Source organism: Sinohyriopsis cumingii, chromosome 1 (assembly GCF_028554795.1).
Source record: "Sinohyriopsis cumingii isolate HCF-2022 chromosome 1, ASM2855479v2, whole genome shotgun sequence".
In the NCBI taxonomy this organism is placed as follows: Eukaryota; Metazoa; Mollusca; class Bivalvia; order Unionida; family Unionidae; genus Sinohyriopsis; species Sinohyriopsis cumingii.
This window is the reverse complement of record NC_142961.1, coordinates 180,302,292-180,320,675: the sequence shown is the minus strand read 5'-3', so window position 1 is coordinate 180,320,675 and position 18,384 is coordinate 180,302,292. Positions and strand designations below refer to the sequence as shown.

Genomic DNA, 18,384 nt, shown 5'->3' with positions numbered 1-18,384 from the left:
ATGCATCACTGAGCCTGCATATATTATAGGTCACCATGACATGCAAAGTGACTAAAAGTGCAATTTCTTGCAACAAAAGTGTTGTAACCAGGCAACTTGTTTTTGTCCTATTGCCATGTTTAAAATGCATAGTATTTTGGTAAGCATCTCACTGAAGCCGATCCTTTAACCATCAATAACTGCACCACTCAGAAACAAAGTTAGGTGCTGGTCCATTAAAGTGCAAGGCGTATCCTGCTTGCAGTCTTAATGTGCCACCCTGACATGGCAGGATTTTTCTAAGGGGACATCAACTACCAGCTGCATTAAACCTGCTCAAGACTGAACCCTGAAACAGTACGTGTCTATGCGCAAGGACAAGCATGCATGTACAGTTCATAAATCTTCACCAAAACAAGGTTGTTGGTCTAAGGAGAACAATTTACTCACACCATAATTAACAATACCCCAAGGAAGATAGCACACTTTCCTCTCTACTGTCTGTCAAATGTTACCACATAGCATGGGGTTACAAGACAAATTAAATATACTACTCCTTCATTATAGTACTGGAATATATATATATATATATATATATATATATATATATATATATATATATATATATATATATATATATATATATATATATATATATTTTTTTTTTAATACCACTTGTTAAAATGGAAGCCATTGCCCTACCTGCCATAAAAATGGAACCATGCTATAATGAATGACCTCACAGTGAGGGTGTTCTAAACATGCACTCCTTGTGGAATGTCCTCCTTTCATATCAAACTATCAACAGTTCCATATTGAGAGCTGTCCAGTAAATGGGACAAATAAAAAATAATTGGTCACCATTAAGCTAGGCTATTGGGGTCCACTTTCTTGATCAAAGCATCAACTCAACAAATGAACTTTGTCTGTTTTCTCTTGGACTTATCTGATTTGTAAGTATTCCAAAGAATCCAAGACAGAAAAGATTTATTTGGAAAGTTGCTGTCAATATAATGAAAAGACTTTATACAAAGTCTATCTGGCATTTCACCAGTTAACTAACAAGAAACTAACAGTAAGAGTTGTGTCTGATAACAGTTTGATAGACTGATACCAAATGGCTCTGTCCTGAGCAGAGAATCAGACTGATTCATTTTCCCTCATATATTTTATACAATGTACTATTTTTTGGATTGTGTCTAGGTTGTTGCAATCATGGTGGCCTTATAGAATTACTGGTATACTTTACCTATAACAGAGGGCATCTCTGTCTCTGTTGCAGACACATTGCAAAAATGTGTTTTCCTCATACAGTTTAAGATTATTACAAGACCATTCTTCCCCAAAACCTTGCTTACTGTACATGTATTTTACTGTACAAACAGGTATTTTACTTACTGTACATGTATTTACTGCACACATTTTACTGTACAGGTCTTTCACTGTACAGGTATTTTACAATACACCTATTTTACTGTACAAACAGATATTTTCCTGTACATGTATTTTACTGTTCAAGAATTTTACTGTACATGTATTTACTATACAGGTATTTTACTTTGTATACAAATCGTTAGTGTGCAGCCTAAAGTTAATGACACATCTATGAAGTGAGCGTACAAACACAAAACAATACTTGGATGGAGAAAAAAACACTATTTTAATATTTTGTTTTCCATTCATTTTTTCCTGTATAGATTGTTCAAGTCTGATTCATCAGAGAAAATAATGTGATTTATTGATCAAATCACATTCACAAATCATTAATATAGTCAATAGCTAATATGTTGAAGATTAGCAATGATTTCTTTTTGATTGGGTATTAATTTTACTAGAAACTGATAGAAAGGCTCAATCACACTAGATAGAACTAAACTTTACTTTTTATATTTTACTCCCCAAACATACTGGGCATTGTGGTTATCTTTTACAGCGTATCTATGAACATTGTACAACACAAACCTAGTGATACCAGTCCGAGTCATAAAGATTTCAAGAAAAATGTAAAATGGCTCAGTGACAAAAACTAACTCTGGCTCCACTCAATTACATGGCTCTAACAAGTGTATTCACCAGATCAAGTACTATCAATGGAAACATATATGGATCATTCAGAACTTGTCCAAATGGCATATATGGATCATTCAGAACTTGTCTAAATGGCATATATGGATCATTCAGAACTTGTCCAAATGGCATATATGGGTCATTCAGAACTTGTCCGAATGGCATATATGGATCATTCAGAACTTGTCCAAATGGAATAGTTTTTATACTCATCAAGTGTCATAATAAAACACTAATCATGCTTACAAAAAAAAGAAATAGTGATAACTTTGAACTAAATAGTCCCAATATAACTACACATTCTGAATGCATTAAAAAAATTATTCATGCATTTTTCACCCATTTATTTGTTAAAATATGCCACATGACTAGAGCTCTACAGGCCTCTGAAGTAATAAATGCTGACAAGTAATTTGGAACCTTCTCTGATAGTTCATGTTGACCCCTTCTTTCATTAGATGGTATCAGAAATCAGGGCAACTCTTAAGGCTGACAATGGAAGATCACTAGCATGTCAGGAGTTGGAAAAACAAAATATCGGGATCCATCTTTTAAACAAATCAACAAATTAAACCAAAAACCAGTCAACAAATTAAACCAAAAACAAGTCAAATCAAGGTCTGAGCATTCTGCAAACTGTTTATACATTAAGAGAGCTTTAAAATCACTGACCTTGTGCACATTATTTTCTATACTTACACTGAATATTCAGCACTGCTTCATTGCTCTGTAGGGAAAATCCTGTAGTTACATTAGTGGCAATGCACTGAAACTGACCAGTGTCCTCTTCACGAGTCACACGTAATATCCTTAGATTACTACCATCCTGAAAGCGCCGACTTGTGTTGTCAAAAGTTTTCTTGTTAAAAATCCATTGAAATGTAATGTGTCTACGATTTGACACATCACAGTACAGCATAGCTTCACTACCCTCAATAACATCTTGGTCCTGTGGCTTCAGGCTGAAGTAAAATGTGTCCTGGCAATGACACAGCCACACTCCTAAAAATAATGAAAATACATGTAACTTGATATTACATGTTATGTATACAAACATACAAAATTTCCTTTACAATTTACTAAATCTTGCAAATCATTCAACAAGTAAAGAAGTAAATGTTAAAAGATATTAGTGATGCAGTGTTCCCACCCATTACAGAACCATCCCTGCTGAAACGAATAGATGGCCTTGATAGAAGGATGGCATATGATGAAACAGATAAACTAATGAAAGTGCATAACAGAGTGGTCTTTCATTGAAAGACAGATCCTTTCTTTACAGCACCCTTTTAGCAGGAAACCACTTGTAATGTCACAATATATAGCACGTATACCGTCATCCTTGCATACTGTCATCATACAAAAGTGGCAATATTGAGATATAACATTTTACTCATAATGAGAAAACTAATACTGTAACATAACAGTTAACAGTACTTTCATTTTCTTACACCAGTTGGTATCTCATGATTTGTTTACTATTCCTCTACAAAGCACAATGAAGACGCATGCCTTGTCAAGGTTCTCCACTGACCATGGCCTGTATACTGTAAGCATTTCTATCTGACTGATATGTACCCATCTAAACTATACTGTATGCACTCTCTTATAAGTCAAGTCCAACTGCATACTGCAATGACGTCGATCTATCATTTCAAAATGTGTTGCTAGCAGATCTAAGTATATCCCATTTGTCAGGAGTAACCATCAGAAGAAACAATTTGGATCCTAATCTGCTTTCACTGTATGCAGTGGCAGATCTGGGTCTACATTGCTTTGCAGTTGAACTTGACTTGTATACACGTATTCATGGTACTAATGCTTATGACACAGCTAATTGTTGCAAACATGTTACTCTGTATTTGTGCTCTGTATTGCCATGTATGGAAATGGATTTAGATGTGCTGAAAGTGGATAGGGGTTGTATCTCAAATCTGTAGGACATTAACAATCTACATGTTTCATGATATTGACATTCTCCTTAACTCTGTGATGAAAAATTGTGCTGGAAATGTATTACAACAGTGTCAGCATTTAACTCACTGCTGAACTTAAACCTTTCGTAGTTGCTACAAATGTGACTTGATTCCCCAAGAAGCTTATTAAGACAAAACAGAAACTGCAAAACATGCTACATTTAATGAGTACATTTGAAGTTCTACTTAAAGTACAAATATTCTCTCCTTTCTTTCTTTCATCACCTTCCAACATTTGTTATTAACATACTTTTGTGAGCTGTACATGGTAAGGTTTTTCACTTCATTCAACCCCCTTGTAAAACAACTGCCACAGACATAAAAAAAAAAGGATTGAGTATTCTGGCTCAACTGCCAGATGATGGAACACTTCTGTTATGGGAAAGAGTTCACTAATTAAAGCATATTTTGGTGAGATGTTTGCTTGCATGTTCTCGCTCAGTATTGTTACAGGATAGCAGCATCATATCAAAATTACAGATCTGGAAAAGAACTTATCAGGAAGTATCAAGAAACAAAGAAAGAATAAAGGAATTCGATGTGGGACAGAAACAAAAAGAAAGCAAGACAGCAAGCAAATATATATCAACACAACATGTAAACCTATGTCAAAACCACCTGGAAGGAGAAAATCCAACATATACAAAACATGGAAGAAAATAGTATATAGTGAAGAAAGGGAATGAGCAGAGATATGAACTGACATTATAAGGATTTACAAATCAGCCAAAATAATCCTGGAAAATGATTGTGGCAAACTGTCATATGGCCATCAGCAGATGAGTTGTTCTTAGCAAAAGTGTCATCCAAGATAGTACACACAGGGAAATCTGTCTTACCTCAATACAAGGTACACTTATTTAAAACGAACCATCACTGAGAAATTCTTTTATTAATGTCAAGGGCATATTTAAAATCTATACCAATAATGTCTATCTACAAATGACAAGTGTCCTTTTAGGACAAGTTTAATTTCATATTACAGTATATCAAAGACTAAGTTCAATAATGATATTCAACAGACAATAGAACTTTAGCACTGGTAAAAAAAAACTGTACAAATGATATGGCTAAAATTTGGTATGCAGTTTATGGTGTTATAATCAAGTTGTATTTGAATCCTTTCACACCACGCTTTTATGACAGCCACAGACTTTCTTTCATGGCTGAAATTTATTTCTAAATCCATATTCACCATATTATGTCACAATTGCAAGAAGAGGTTGAAGTGTTTGAAGAAATCAGAGATGGCCAGACAAGGAAATCAGCCAAGATAAATAGCAACTTCATGATCCCTGCAAATAGTTCAATTACAGGCATGATCTTTTTAAAACTGCACACCGCCATCTTGAAAAACACATTTCAAATTTCTGCCTATAATTATGCCACAAGAAATGTAGAGTTAGAATCTTGTCAAGATCCACTTTTTGACATGATACATTGAAGTTCTACTTAAAGTACAAATATTCTCTCCTTTCTTTCTTTCATCACCTTCCAACATTAACTAAAAATACAAATACCTGTGATGTAGCAAGGCAAGATTCCAATCAAGATCCACTTTTTGATGTGATACATTACACTACAGATAAATACCTGTGATGTAGCATGGCGAGATTCCAATCAAGATCCACTTTTTGACATGATACATTACTCTATAGATAAATACCTGTGACATAGCATGGCAAGATTCCAATCAAGATCCACTTTTTGACATGATACATTTACACTATAGATAAATACCTGTGATGTAGCATGGCAAGATTCCAATCAAGATCCACTCTTTAACACAATTCATTACACTATAGATAAATATCTGTGATGTAACATGGTGAGATTGCAATCAAGATCCACTTTTTGACATGATACATTACACTATAGATACATACCTGTAATGTAGCATTTTGAGATTGCAATCAAGATCCACTTTTTGACATGATTCATTACACTATAGATAAATACTTGTGATGTAGCATGGTGAGATTGTAATAAAGATCCACTCTTTGACATGATACATCGTGAAATTGCTAAAGATCTACTGTTTCACATGATACATTATAGATACATGTCATATTAAAAGAGTATCCATGAAGCACAAGGCCTAAAACCCTGAATTTCTTAATATTTCCCTGTCTATTGCAGAAATCACCCATGACCCCTTTACATAAGACTGAGATTTATATTTAAGCATTGAGTGTTTATTTCAATGTCAAAACTGAATCTCTGACTACTAGGTCAATATTTGCTGTGGAAAGCTGTGCTGTGGGGGCTAAATCCATGACAATGACCAATTTGATTAAGGACCAATTGACAAGCCTAAAAAGATCTCAAGTTTCCTGATCCTCTTGACCCCACTAATGGTCAGTCTGACATTCACTGACCAAGATGCAACCCTATAAAATCTATAGTTAACAACAAATGCCATAACAAAGTTTGGAAAAGAGATTAACAATTACCAGTTATTCAATGCATCTATTCAAACAGGATATTAAAACTGACAGTCTAAATCCTGTGGGTATTCCTACTATAAGATTAAATGCAAAGGAAGTCTACTTTGAAAACAAGAAGCTTTCAGAACTGATCAGACAGGATTGTAATATTCTCACAAGCCAACTTAAAATTTACTCCTTGACTAGGAAATCATTTTAAAAGGTCTGCCATTTTGTTTTTATAATTTGGGCATCACTTCAAATATTCCCATCAATGTCTGGTGTTTTATGGCATGACACCAGAAGTTGGTTACTGGAATTGCAAAAAAAAAAAAAAAAAAAAAAAAAAAAAAAAATACTGGAACAAGTCAGGAAAGAGAATAAGCTTAAAGGAATAACAGCCAGTCAGTTATTTTCTAAGCTGTAAATATACTTTTGATTGGTCAATCTGCAAAATATTAAGAACTGAATCCTAAGTTTGTATCTTGTTTACCATAGTTACCAATTAGCAGTGGACAATGTACAAGGACTGCTATTGACAAGTTGAATTGTTGATAATTAAGTGCTAATGAACTCTTAGTTAATTTTAGTTAATTTAGTGATTCATGATTTTAAATGATTTTTATCTTTTACAGTTGTGCTTGGTGCTATTTTTGTTGTGTTAAATGCACATGCAATTCACTTTTCTCCATTAATGATCACAGACCACATGAACATTTTAAGAAGTAATTGTTATCTAATGTGCTCTGTTGGCAAAACACCTCCAGGCTCTCTCCAACCCTATACACTTTTGTTCATCTTTCATAGAGTATGGCCAGCTCCATTACTAGTCAAGTTCAAATGCAAAAGACATAGATCCTGATCTGCCATTGCATAATATACCAGCAGATCAAGGTCTGTTTTGGTTGTTCTACTGATTACTCCAAATATACTGTGATGACATATCTGGGTCTGTACAGTTTTTTTGTAATTGGATATGACTTATAAATAAGTATACATTGAAATAACAAAATTGCTTTTAATTTTTTCATAAGTGAGATCAAAATTATTTGCATTGAAAATATAAACACACATGATAATATACATTAATAATAATTGGTTTAATAGAAAAGTTTGGATGTAATAGCAAACAAACAAAAAGCACGAATGGGGCATCTGTGATTCCACCTATTGTAAACTTACTGGCACTCAATAGAAAAGTCATTATTGCCTAAGAAAAGGCTGAGGGTAACTGGGGGCTATTGCCCATGGGAAGGGATTCAGAAACTGTCTATTGTCTTCCTGATTGTTTTGATAACCAGGCCTGGCCTCACACCTATACAAGTAGAAACCACTGATTCAAAATCCTTACTTTTAAGTTAATAGTTGCTTGATCATTTATATATTTGTTATATTTATAGAATCTTTGTAAACAGTATTGGTATTTAAATTAGATGGACCACCATTAAATGACATTACTATAGCCGCAGGGAAAAGGAATAGGCCAAATGCACTTCCATTAGTGTCATAAGAGGTGACAGGTGAAAAATGAAGGCTGGGGCCATAGCCAGGCTCAGTGGATAGCAAGCTAGACTCCTTACCGAAATACTTATTACCATGATGTATCCTTGGGGAGGCATACTGACTACCATGAAGCCTCCTTGGGCAGGGCATGCTGACTACCATGATGCCTCCTTGGGCAGGGCATGCTGACTACCATGATGCATCCTTGGGCAGATAAGGGTGCAGTTTACACCTGTAGCATTGTCCCTATCCTACCAGGTATGATAAGGGTTACAGCTTAACTACGAGGGTACTTTAAATAACTGAAAACTTTTTCATTTGTCAAACTGCTCTATTGTTCAATGGCTGGGCAGCATCTGCAGCAAACTGTTATTTGTCTTTCTTGTTGTTTTTTTTTCTTCTCACAGAAGCACATAAAATGCATAATGTTTAAGGCAGAAATGATTCATGGAAGAAAGAAAGAAAGCAATCGATACTAATAAAAAGTTTATTTGCTTATTTGCGTTAAACTTTCAATGGGGAAGTTTCATTGTCAGGGCAACAGGGTGTTTCTCCATTACAAGGAAATAACACAGTGAAATAACAAAACATGCCATGAGTTGTAAACCTTCAGCCCTTCAATGTCATAACTTACAATCCACCAGCATGCACCTGCATCTGCTTGGAATGCCAATAAACTTTGAGGCTACAACAGAAGTAATGACAGCATGAGGAAAATTATTATTTGTGTAATGTTTAGGTGATGCTAATCTCTGGTTTTACATGACAGAAGTTTCTGGAACAAGTGAGGCTTATTAATCATCACACATAAGGACTACTGTATTTCACCATTACTTATGCACAAGAGGAAGAGAGAGAGCAAAACACCAATTCTCAAGATTTTTCTTTTCCAAAAGAACATACACTGTATCATGCTGCATCATCATTGAAGAAGAAAGTGCTTTTAACATAGAAAATTAAAATACAATAAAAGTCTGTTTATCTGAACCCCAAACATCTGAACTACCTTCTGCTTAGAAATAAATCTCTGTCCCCAAACTTTACCACACTAAGGTCAGAAATGTCCACACGACCAAATGCATGTACATGTATATCTTTTGGAAAATGCAACCACAATTTGTAGACAATTTTCACTAAAGTCATAATGGTTTTAATGGTGACACTTGTGAACTGTTGGTTAGTGCAAGATACACAAAGACACATCAGTCTGTTATAAAACTACTACATGCAATCCTGTTTAAAAAACTGATACAGAACAATGTTAATGCTAAACAGATAAATGAGATACTTTTGAACATCAGATTTCAATAGCGTAAATACTGAACAAAAAAATGGAGCCTGTATTAAGAAAACCATCTGTACAAGAGGCATATTTTGGACATAAAGAGCACTGTATGGGGGAATCAGTAATAAACAGAACTGTTAAATACCATTTATAAAATTACAGTAAAACAATACATAATTGTTAAATACCATTTATAAAATTACAGTAAAACACTAAATAACTGTTAAATACCATTTATTAAATTACAGTAATACACTACATGACTGTTAAATACCATTTATTAAATTACAGTAATACACTAAATAACTGTTAAATACCATTTATTAAATTACAGTAATACACTAAATAACTGTTAAATACCATTTATTAAATTACAGTAATACACTACATGACTGTTAAATACCATTTATTAAATTACAGTAATACAATACATAACTGTTAAATACCATTTATTAAATTACAGTAATACACTACATGACTGTTAAATACCATTTATTAAATTACAGTAATACAATACATAACTGTTAAATACCATTTATTAAATTACAGTAATACACTACATGACTGTTAAATACCATTTATTAAATTACAGTAATACACTACATGACTGTTAAATACCATTTATTAAATTACAGTAATACAATACATAACTGTTAAATACCATTTATTAAATTACAGTAATACACTACATGACTGTTAAATACCATTGTGCACCTAGGTTCCAAAGGATAGGGGTCACAATGTCGGTAGGGCACACAATGTCCCCAATCCACTACATATGGAGGACACAGCATTTTAAAGGGACAAGGAAAATTAAAGTATATAATGCACTAGTAGTGCTTAAAAAACTTATCTTGTTTGTTCTGAGAGTTTTGCCACCTTAACACCATCATCTGCCGACTACTACATTATTTTCCTTGGACATTTACATTATTGCAATAAATGTTTATTCATGTGCTGAAGTAACTAATGAAAATATTGACACGTTTAAATATCTGGTTAACCTGCAAGAAGCTGCACAATGAAATCTTTCGTTCTGGCTTTTGTTCTCATCTGACTTTAATGTTCATGCATTACCATTATACTAAATACCCATTGTTACCTTTTCTCTTTATGAAAAACCCATATAATTAATTAAATGACAAATTGTGTATTTACAGAAATTTTGTCTCTCTTGTCATTAATTTAGTCTCAAAATAAATTGAATCTTCATTGCTATAGGTGTGACTTGAACCGCTAAAATAACTTATAGCTATATAAAAAAAAACACAGTAAAGACTTTACATTCAATCTCAGCCAACTACCACAAACAACGAATGTTTTCATTGCAAGATACATTGTTTTAAAATGAACCATTTTTATCACCTTTAGTGAATATGGTCAGTACCAGCACCAACATAGACAGCTACCAGAAAGTTCATTAGGTACAATTTTTGCCAAGAAGAAAACTAAACCAATTTTAGGATTAAAATAGTGAAGTAGAAAAACAAATATGAACAATCGCAAAAGTAAATGTTTACTTTGGTATGCTGCCTGTGAAATGCTTTTTTCAATACTATCAAAACAGCATTGATAATGCAAACCTGATATATTCCTGAACATTTTAATCTTGATAGACACACAGATTAGAAATCATAATATTTGATTTGTCCCTGGATTTTTTTTTTGAAAATTTGGAAAATCAACATATTTGTAAATAGTTGCTTTTTTTCTAATTACATCACTGATTTTACATGTACCTGGAATTATGCAAATATGTATGCTGGAATCAGTGCTTTCATCTGTTTAACAACCATATTTATTTTAATCAATTTAGGTTTCTAAATCAGAAAAGGATTCAATGTTACCTGTAGTTACAAGTTTGTGAATTAAAGGACAACAAAACCTCTCCATGTGACCTTTTCCACAAATCTGACCACTTCTGTTAATATGTTTAGTTGTTAATACCTGGTAAAGAAATATAAATTTTTATCCTCTGAGATCAAACCTCCAATTGATAATATTTTATCCGCAACCATGTTACTGTTCTTAATTGTGAGGGTTTTTTAAACTGTAATTTTACAGCCTGCTGTTACAATTAACCTCAGACCTGAGCCTTGGTCATGCAAATATCACCTACTGAAGGCATGTTTTCAACAATAAGCATATCTAGCTTTTTAAAAACAAAATGATATATTCTTGATAACTGTATAATCAATAAATTCACATAAGAAGTGATATCATATTTTATTTCTCTGCAATGATGTTTCCATATATAAAAACTATAAGTGTGCATTTAGAACTTGGATTCTACATTTCTCGGTAATGCAATAATGCTTCTAGTCCAAAACATCAGGAAAGTATCACAGGCCACTTGAAAAACAATCTCCACAACCATTCTGCACAACATGCTACATGATATAATATACTGACAGCTGAAAGCAGTTGAGTGCCTTATATGCCTACTTATTAGTTGATTCCAAGTGCCAACAACACAGGCCCTGATCTGCCATTGCATAATGCACAAGCAGATCAGAGTCTATATTGTTTGTTCCAATGATTACCCCAAGCAAGCAGTTTTGTTCCTTTTTGCTTTGTATACCTTCTTTAATACTACCTGTACAGCATGGCCACATTTAATTCACTTCAAACTATTTACACCTGCAAATTCTAAGCCATTTTAAGGGTATTTTATTTACACATGCAAATGTACAATACTATATTTAAAACTTCTGTAAATAAATGAGAATATTACAGTTAAAAAAATGTACCTATGTTCTCAGTGACATAAGTATAAAACAAAATTTAAATCTTCGCAAAAATTTATTTTTGGCTATAATAAACAATCAGCCAATATATATATATATATATATATATATATATATATATATATATATATATATATATATATATATATATATATATATATATATATATATATATATATATATCTATATATATATATATATATATAGCATAGTATTTATTTCACACCTTCATTGACAAACGTTCTACCAGTCACTAATGGCTGTTTCATTCTAAAGAAAATCCACTCTGTATAGGCCTTATAGAACCTAGGTTTTTAATTTAAGTTCTCATCAAAATTCTATCGCACTACTAAGCAAGAGTAACATTAATATTCCATTATTACCAAATAAACTTGTTTATAAGACAAGTCCAACTGCATAGACCTAGATCTGCTGTTGCATAAAGTGTGTGTGATTTAGATTTGTAATGTAAATTCAAACTTTTTTCAGTCATATCGTTACAATGTCTGCAGTATGGCAGTTTATATTTATGTGTAGCACTGTCGCATCATACCGCAGACATGTAGCATCATGTCCCACCTGCTCACATTATGCTGATACCAGGCTGACCAGTCCTAACACTAACCTCTTGATGCTGAGTGCCAAACGATGCAGCTACTAGTACCATTTTTATGCATTTGGTACAACTCAGCCAAGGTTCAAAACCCACGATCTCCCACATCCAAGGCAGACACTTTAACCACTTAGCCACCAGAGCAGTCAGTTTGTTAGGAGTATTCAGTAGAATATAGACCTTGATCTGTATGCGCATTATACCACAGCAGATCAAAATCATTGCTGTTTGAAGTTTGACTCAACTTATAAGCAAGCATATATGGTAAGTGAACTGGACCATTGTTAAGTACAATTTTATTCCCATGCATAGAAGGATGATAACATCACAATTTAGGTACTTATCATTTACTTATCTTTTGACTCATTGCCTTAGTGAAAGATCACAATGACTTGGCAACTAAAAATAAAGAGGGGTCACTCGAACAAAATGGATTTCACAATTGGGGTTGGAATTCTGCCTTTTATGACAATTAGGGGTGGAGATTCAGCCTACTATGAGAATTGGGGGTGGGGATTCAGCCTACTATGACAAATGGGGGTGGGGATTCAGCCTGCTAAGCACACATCACCTTAATTTCCTCTGTCTATGCTCATACAAATGTTTGTCAAAAATGAAGAAAGATTCAAAGATTAGTGGGGAAATACTTTTAAATTTAAATACTGAATGTTTGCCAGGAATCTTTATATCCATGAATTAATTTGACTGAGAATAAATATATTGCTGTTCAAAATTATGGATTTCAGCAAGAAAAATCTCTCGTTTTTTTCTTCTTAAAACGAAACATCCAACTATGTGGGGAAAAAATGTGACTTTCATTCTTTTTCACAACCACACCATCAGTGGTTTCTGTAGGATTATAGAATAGAAAATCTCATCAAGAATATGGCACATTTCAAAACAATTGGGACTTCCAGTTCCAAGCAGACTTTCACATACATTTCTGCGAGTCAAAAAGAAGCTTTGCCAGTGCGGGTTACATGCTTAAAACGCCTCAGATCAATGTCTATGCTGAAATTGTCTTGCTTTTCCTGTCATCATTATACATAAATTTGCAGTTATGTTTGAGTGAGGGTAGAGGTCCAAGTTTCCCTTGACATTTCTCACCCATTTTAAGACATTTGGACATCTATGTTAGGGTGGACTTTCCACTGACCTCAATGTAAATGTTCAAAAATATAAAATGGGATAGGAAAGGTCCAAGGAAAATCTTGACCATTGTTAGGTCACCTAAAATTTATGAATGTACATGTAAGACAGGTAAGTGTGTTAGTTAACTAGGACAAGCCTAAGGGCACAATAAATGCTAATTTCAGCAGATAAATGGGCATTATCTCCACCAAATAATCATTCCTTGGCACTTTCTGCGAGAATTATTGATCTATAAATAATTTACAGCCAACAGCAGTGTGAACTGAGTCCCATTTAAATCAGTTAAGGCAATATTATACAAGGAGTTTCATTAATAAACTGTGTTTATTTGTTTGTAAATAATGTGACATGCCAACATCATAGATCAATATGGACATAAATTGCTACTTGAGACTGTGAATGAAGACCATGCAAAATATCACAATACAGACTTACTTGAAAGAAAATTGAAAGGAAATCCTAATCAAAACCTTAGTTTTCAGGTTACCATATGGTTGAATTGCATACTTTGAAAAAGAAAACATTAGTCTGAAATCTCTACTGCCAGAAAATCTGCACTGAATTAAATATATAATTTCTCGAAACTTAAATGGAATGCTTTCATGGCAATTGTTTCTTTTAAACCTGTTTAAGTCTGAGAAACTTTTTTTAAAAATTCATAGCTGATCATTGTCTCCAAGAAAAAACATAATTTATTATTTTATAATAGAAATAAGAAGAATGATAATAAGCAATGGATCAGTTTGAGAAAAACGTTGCCATGACCACACTTTAGCCTGGGATTACTGTAACACCCTCGATCCTTCAACTAATCTCTTTGTAAACTACTGGGTGGATGTTCACAAAACCTTGATGCTGTCTTAAGGTGACCATCCATAATAGAATATCGGTTCTCTGGGAGGGGGTCAAGTGTTTGATGTACAGAAATATGAATTAGTGACATCTAAAAATATTTATTCTGACCAAGCCTTTCATGTGCCAACAAAACAGAATGACACATTATAGATGCATTGGATTTTGCATTATTACCCACTGGATTAGTTTTTCAAATGTTATGGGTGTTGGATGTATCACAAATTCAACTCCAATTTGGGAGTATAACCCCACCCACCCCCAGCTAAAGATTCATACAAGCTGTTGTTAGCTTTGTCAGAGTTTCATTGCAATCTGTTCATCCAAATACCACAAATCTACATAAAATAACACTTAAACTTACAGCACCATCTAGATCTTATCGCAAATTGACACCAGCAAATGAATAATACCTGTGCCTAATATAGCAATTCCAACTGGAGTGAGCATTTAATGGGGGTCTTCCTTCGCACTGAGCAGCTGTATCATGCAGAAAAAAGAACAGAGTGAGGAGGGAAGAGAGGCCAACTCATTCAACTTTCCCTCCAAGAACACCTGCTCCTTCTCAAATGTAATAATTGCCCTCCTTAACTCTCAGGAGATGACCTGACCTTTGAGTAGAAGGGACATGAATTCCCAGTGGGCCCTGTGTGGTTGCTAGTCACATTCCAAGACCTTTTGATAAGGGTTTCCTAAGACGATCAATTTAAATAGAGAAGGAATGGTTACCTAACAAAATGCTGAAGTATGGTATGTTTTGAGTGTTGTGTATACCAAGTTCGGGAGGGAAAAGACGTTTCTTGCAGCAAAAGAATCTTATCAGGACTAGAGGCATTATTTCACGAAGAAGCCAGGAGCTTGTACACAACTGAGATAATACTGTGGGGTGATCTTACTTGGTGCACAATTATCTCCGTCTTACCAAAGGATTGATCTTTCTACCTACATGTAAAAAATTTTTTTAAAAATCCTAGCTTTTTCAGCAAACAATTATTCACCTTAATGCACCTTCCAGTATTATGCAACTATTTTTTTAATTAGATTTTTGTGCACAATAAATCTCCTTAAACTGGGTCTATGATAATTTTCTCTTCTGCGTACACAAAACACTTTTTCCACAAACAAAAAGCAAGAGATCGGCATGCTAACTGTTGAGTGGAATACATTTTAGGTAAATAAAAATTATTGTGTACTAGTGGACATGCATTATTTTATTTATTTATCAGTTTGGGTCAACTTACATTCTTGTGTATGATTATATTAGGATGAATGGAAAGCTCAGTGCCCCTTTGTCAGTCAAAAGATTCCTTTCTCATCTACCATGCCTCTTTGTTCTTACGAAGATGGAGCCGACTTTTGGACTCTCACATTTCTAGTTTGCAGATTGTTTAAAACTCAAGTTGGAATAATAAAATAACTGAATGGCTATTCATGTGTTATGCCACCGCGTTTTCGTCCAACCATTGCAACTTATAAAGGAAAGTGTTTCAGTGAGAATAAATAGCTTTAGAATCTACAAAATTCCATTTTTAAACGCCGTTGTGTCCAGTAGTAGAGTGTATGGATTAAGTACAGATATACGGTTTTGAAATATACTATCGAGAACACGTGACTCGTATCTTCCCTCCAAAATCTTTGTGACTTTAATGAAATAAAAACCTATATAATAATGAACTGGTCCAGATTCCGAATTGCTGACGCAAGCCATCAAGGGCATACAAAAACCATCAAAATCAGAAAATCCAATTAATTACTCTTTTTAAAAAGCGGCTGACATGAAGAAAATGTGGTTCATAAAGGTATTACCTACCGGAATATATTTTTAAATATCTGATACTATTTATAATAATGTACTAGACAGAATATATTGATCGGCGTGCACAAGATTGCCACAGGGGAAGAAAAAAGACCATCGTAATTGCATCTTTGAGGAAATGTTAGCTTCCACGGATGGTTTCTCTCGTTTTCACCGCTTTCTTTTAAGATCCCTCACTGGCGATTTTACTGACGAAAACAGGATGATATATTCAATCTCTTGGAAAAGGTCTGTATAGCAAATGCATATGTACTATTATTATGGTTTCAATTATATTAAAATGTCAAAAAAGAAAAGTGCAAAAACTTAGGACAAAAATTTGTATCCTTCATATTGCAACTTAGATCAATCAGAGTTGATAACCTGACAACTGTAATCTGTATTAATTTTAATTTTCTTAAATTTCTAATTTTCTTTATTCAGTCAACGATGATCATTAATCACTCATTTTAATTCATCTGATAGACTTATAATCATAATCATCGTCATGGTAGTTAATTGATTGTTTTATTAATTTGGCAAAGGTGTCACGCTCAGGTCGTCTAGATTCCACCGCACGTGCATAATTCGACTTGTGCTAAAATCTCTAAAGAAACAAATTTATTACTTACCATAACATAAAACATATAAGACCACAGTATATCTGTCCAGCGGTATATCCATTTTTTTTTTTTAAGTTACACGTAGAAATCTGGAAACACTGCACGACAGAACATAATCCCGTCTATTGTAAAGTTCGTCTTAGATAATCATGTCTGCATCCACTATCAAACTAACTGCCTCGTTAGAGGGAAATGAAATATTTCTTGGATTATCCACTCTCTCTGATCTGCTAAGCTCAGCTACAATTAATGTTCGATGGATGAATATTGATATTTCCACGACGATGCACAATACTAAATTAGTCCTCGTTGTGGATGGATATTATTTGAACGACTTGTTATTGTTCGTGGATACCTTCGAAGCCCACGTCAATATAGAGGCGAACTCCGCCCAATAAGGCGGAATAGAGTTAAAAGCTTGAACCAATCAAAGACAACAAGTGCGTGCCCAGTGGACTGAGATACGGGAAATAACTCTGGAAAGCTTTATAGCCACTTCGTAGTGGCAGTAGCTTAATAATAATAATAATAACCAAGAAATTGTTATGCTTAATTTTGCCTCAGCGTGCAAATAGAAGGCATTTGCCTAAAATCGTTGAAAATATTTATACCAGTGAAAGGCGTCAAAACGCGCTTTATAATTTCTTGACAAATAAGTAAGTTATGACTCCACACTGGGAACACCCAATGTAGCCTTTTGGCGTTATTATTGAAAGCACTGTCGAGACGTTGGACGTTGTTAAAGTGAACTAACAAATCTCTCTCTCTCTCTCTCTCTCTCTCTCTCTCTCTCCACGTCACGCTAATTGGTGGTTTTAATGAAGCAAATATCCGTTTTAAGGTCTAACACAAATTGCTACAGCAAAAACCACCATTAACATTCTCAAATACAAGAGTTGTTCCCAAATTTTAATATTAAAACATCAAGTATAATTAACCATTTAGAGTTTTCACAAATGACCCAGATGACGACACCGCGTTACCAAACCAGGTGAAAAAGACAAAATGTCACAGCTACACAATGGGCAGAAACAGTGTTACTAAAGGAGGTGGTGGACTGTCCGCCCCGGGTGACAGCCAGAAGGGCGGGGGGGGGGGGCGGGAGAATGCCACCGGAAGATTTGAACTATCGGTACAAGTTTTCAAACTAAATGAAAAATTGGCCGTTATTTCCAATTTGCTTAAGTTTAAAAATCCAATAGCAAACATATTTTTCTGTGTGTTTACATTTTAATATTATTTGTGGAGGTGCCAAAAGAAAGATGTGCACCGGTTTCCAAATATTTTGGGTACGCCCCTGGACAGAAAGTCATAATTTGAATTAACATAGTAATGGTGGTCAGTAGTACAGTGGGGCGATGTACGG

General features: G+C 34.1%; 1 protein-coding gene across 1 annotated transcript in view; it reads right to left on the bottom strand.

The window, feature by feature from the left end:
- The window catches only part of LOC149808489 (inactive tyrosine-protein kinase 7-like), a 168,285-nt gene extending 150,921 nt beyond the window's left edge, over positions 1-17,364 (bottom strand). Inside the window, exons 1-2 of the mRNA XM_089978075.1 lie at positions 17,028-17,364; positions 2,746-3,048 (exon numbers count right to left, since the gene is read on the bottom strand). Of these exons, the coding sequence (XP_089834201.1) occupies positions 2,746-3,048; positions 17,028-17,079 (355 nt within the window). The 5' untranslated portion in view covers positions 17,080-17,364. The remainder of the gene's footprint in view (positions 1-2,745; positions 3,049-17,027) is intronic.
- Positions 17,365-18,384: the final 1,020 nt, after the last annotated feature.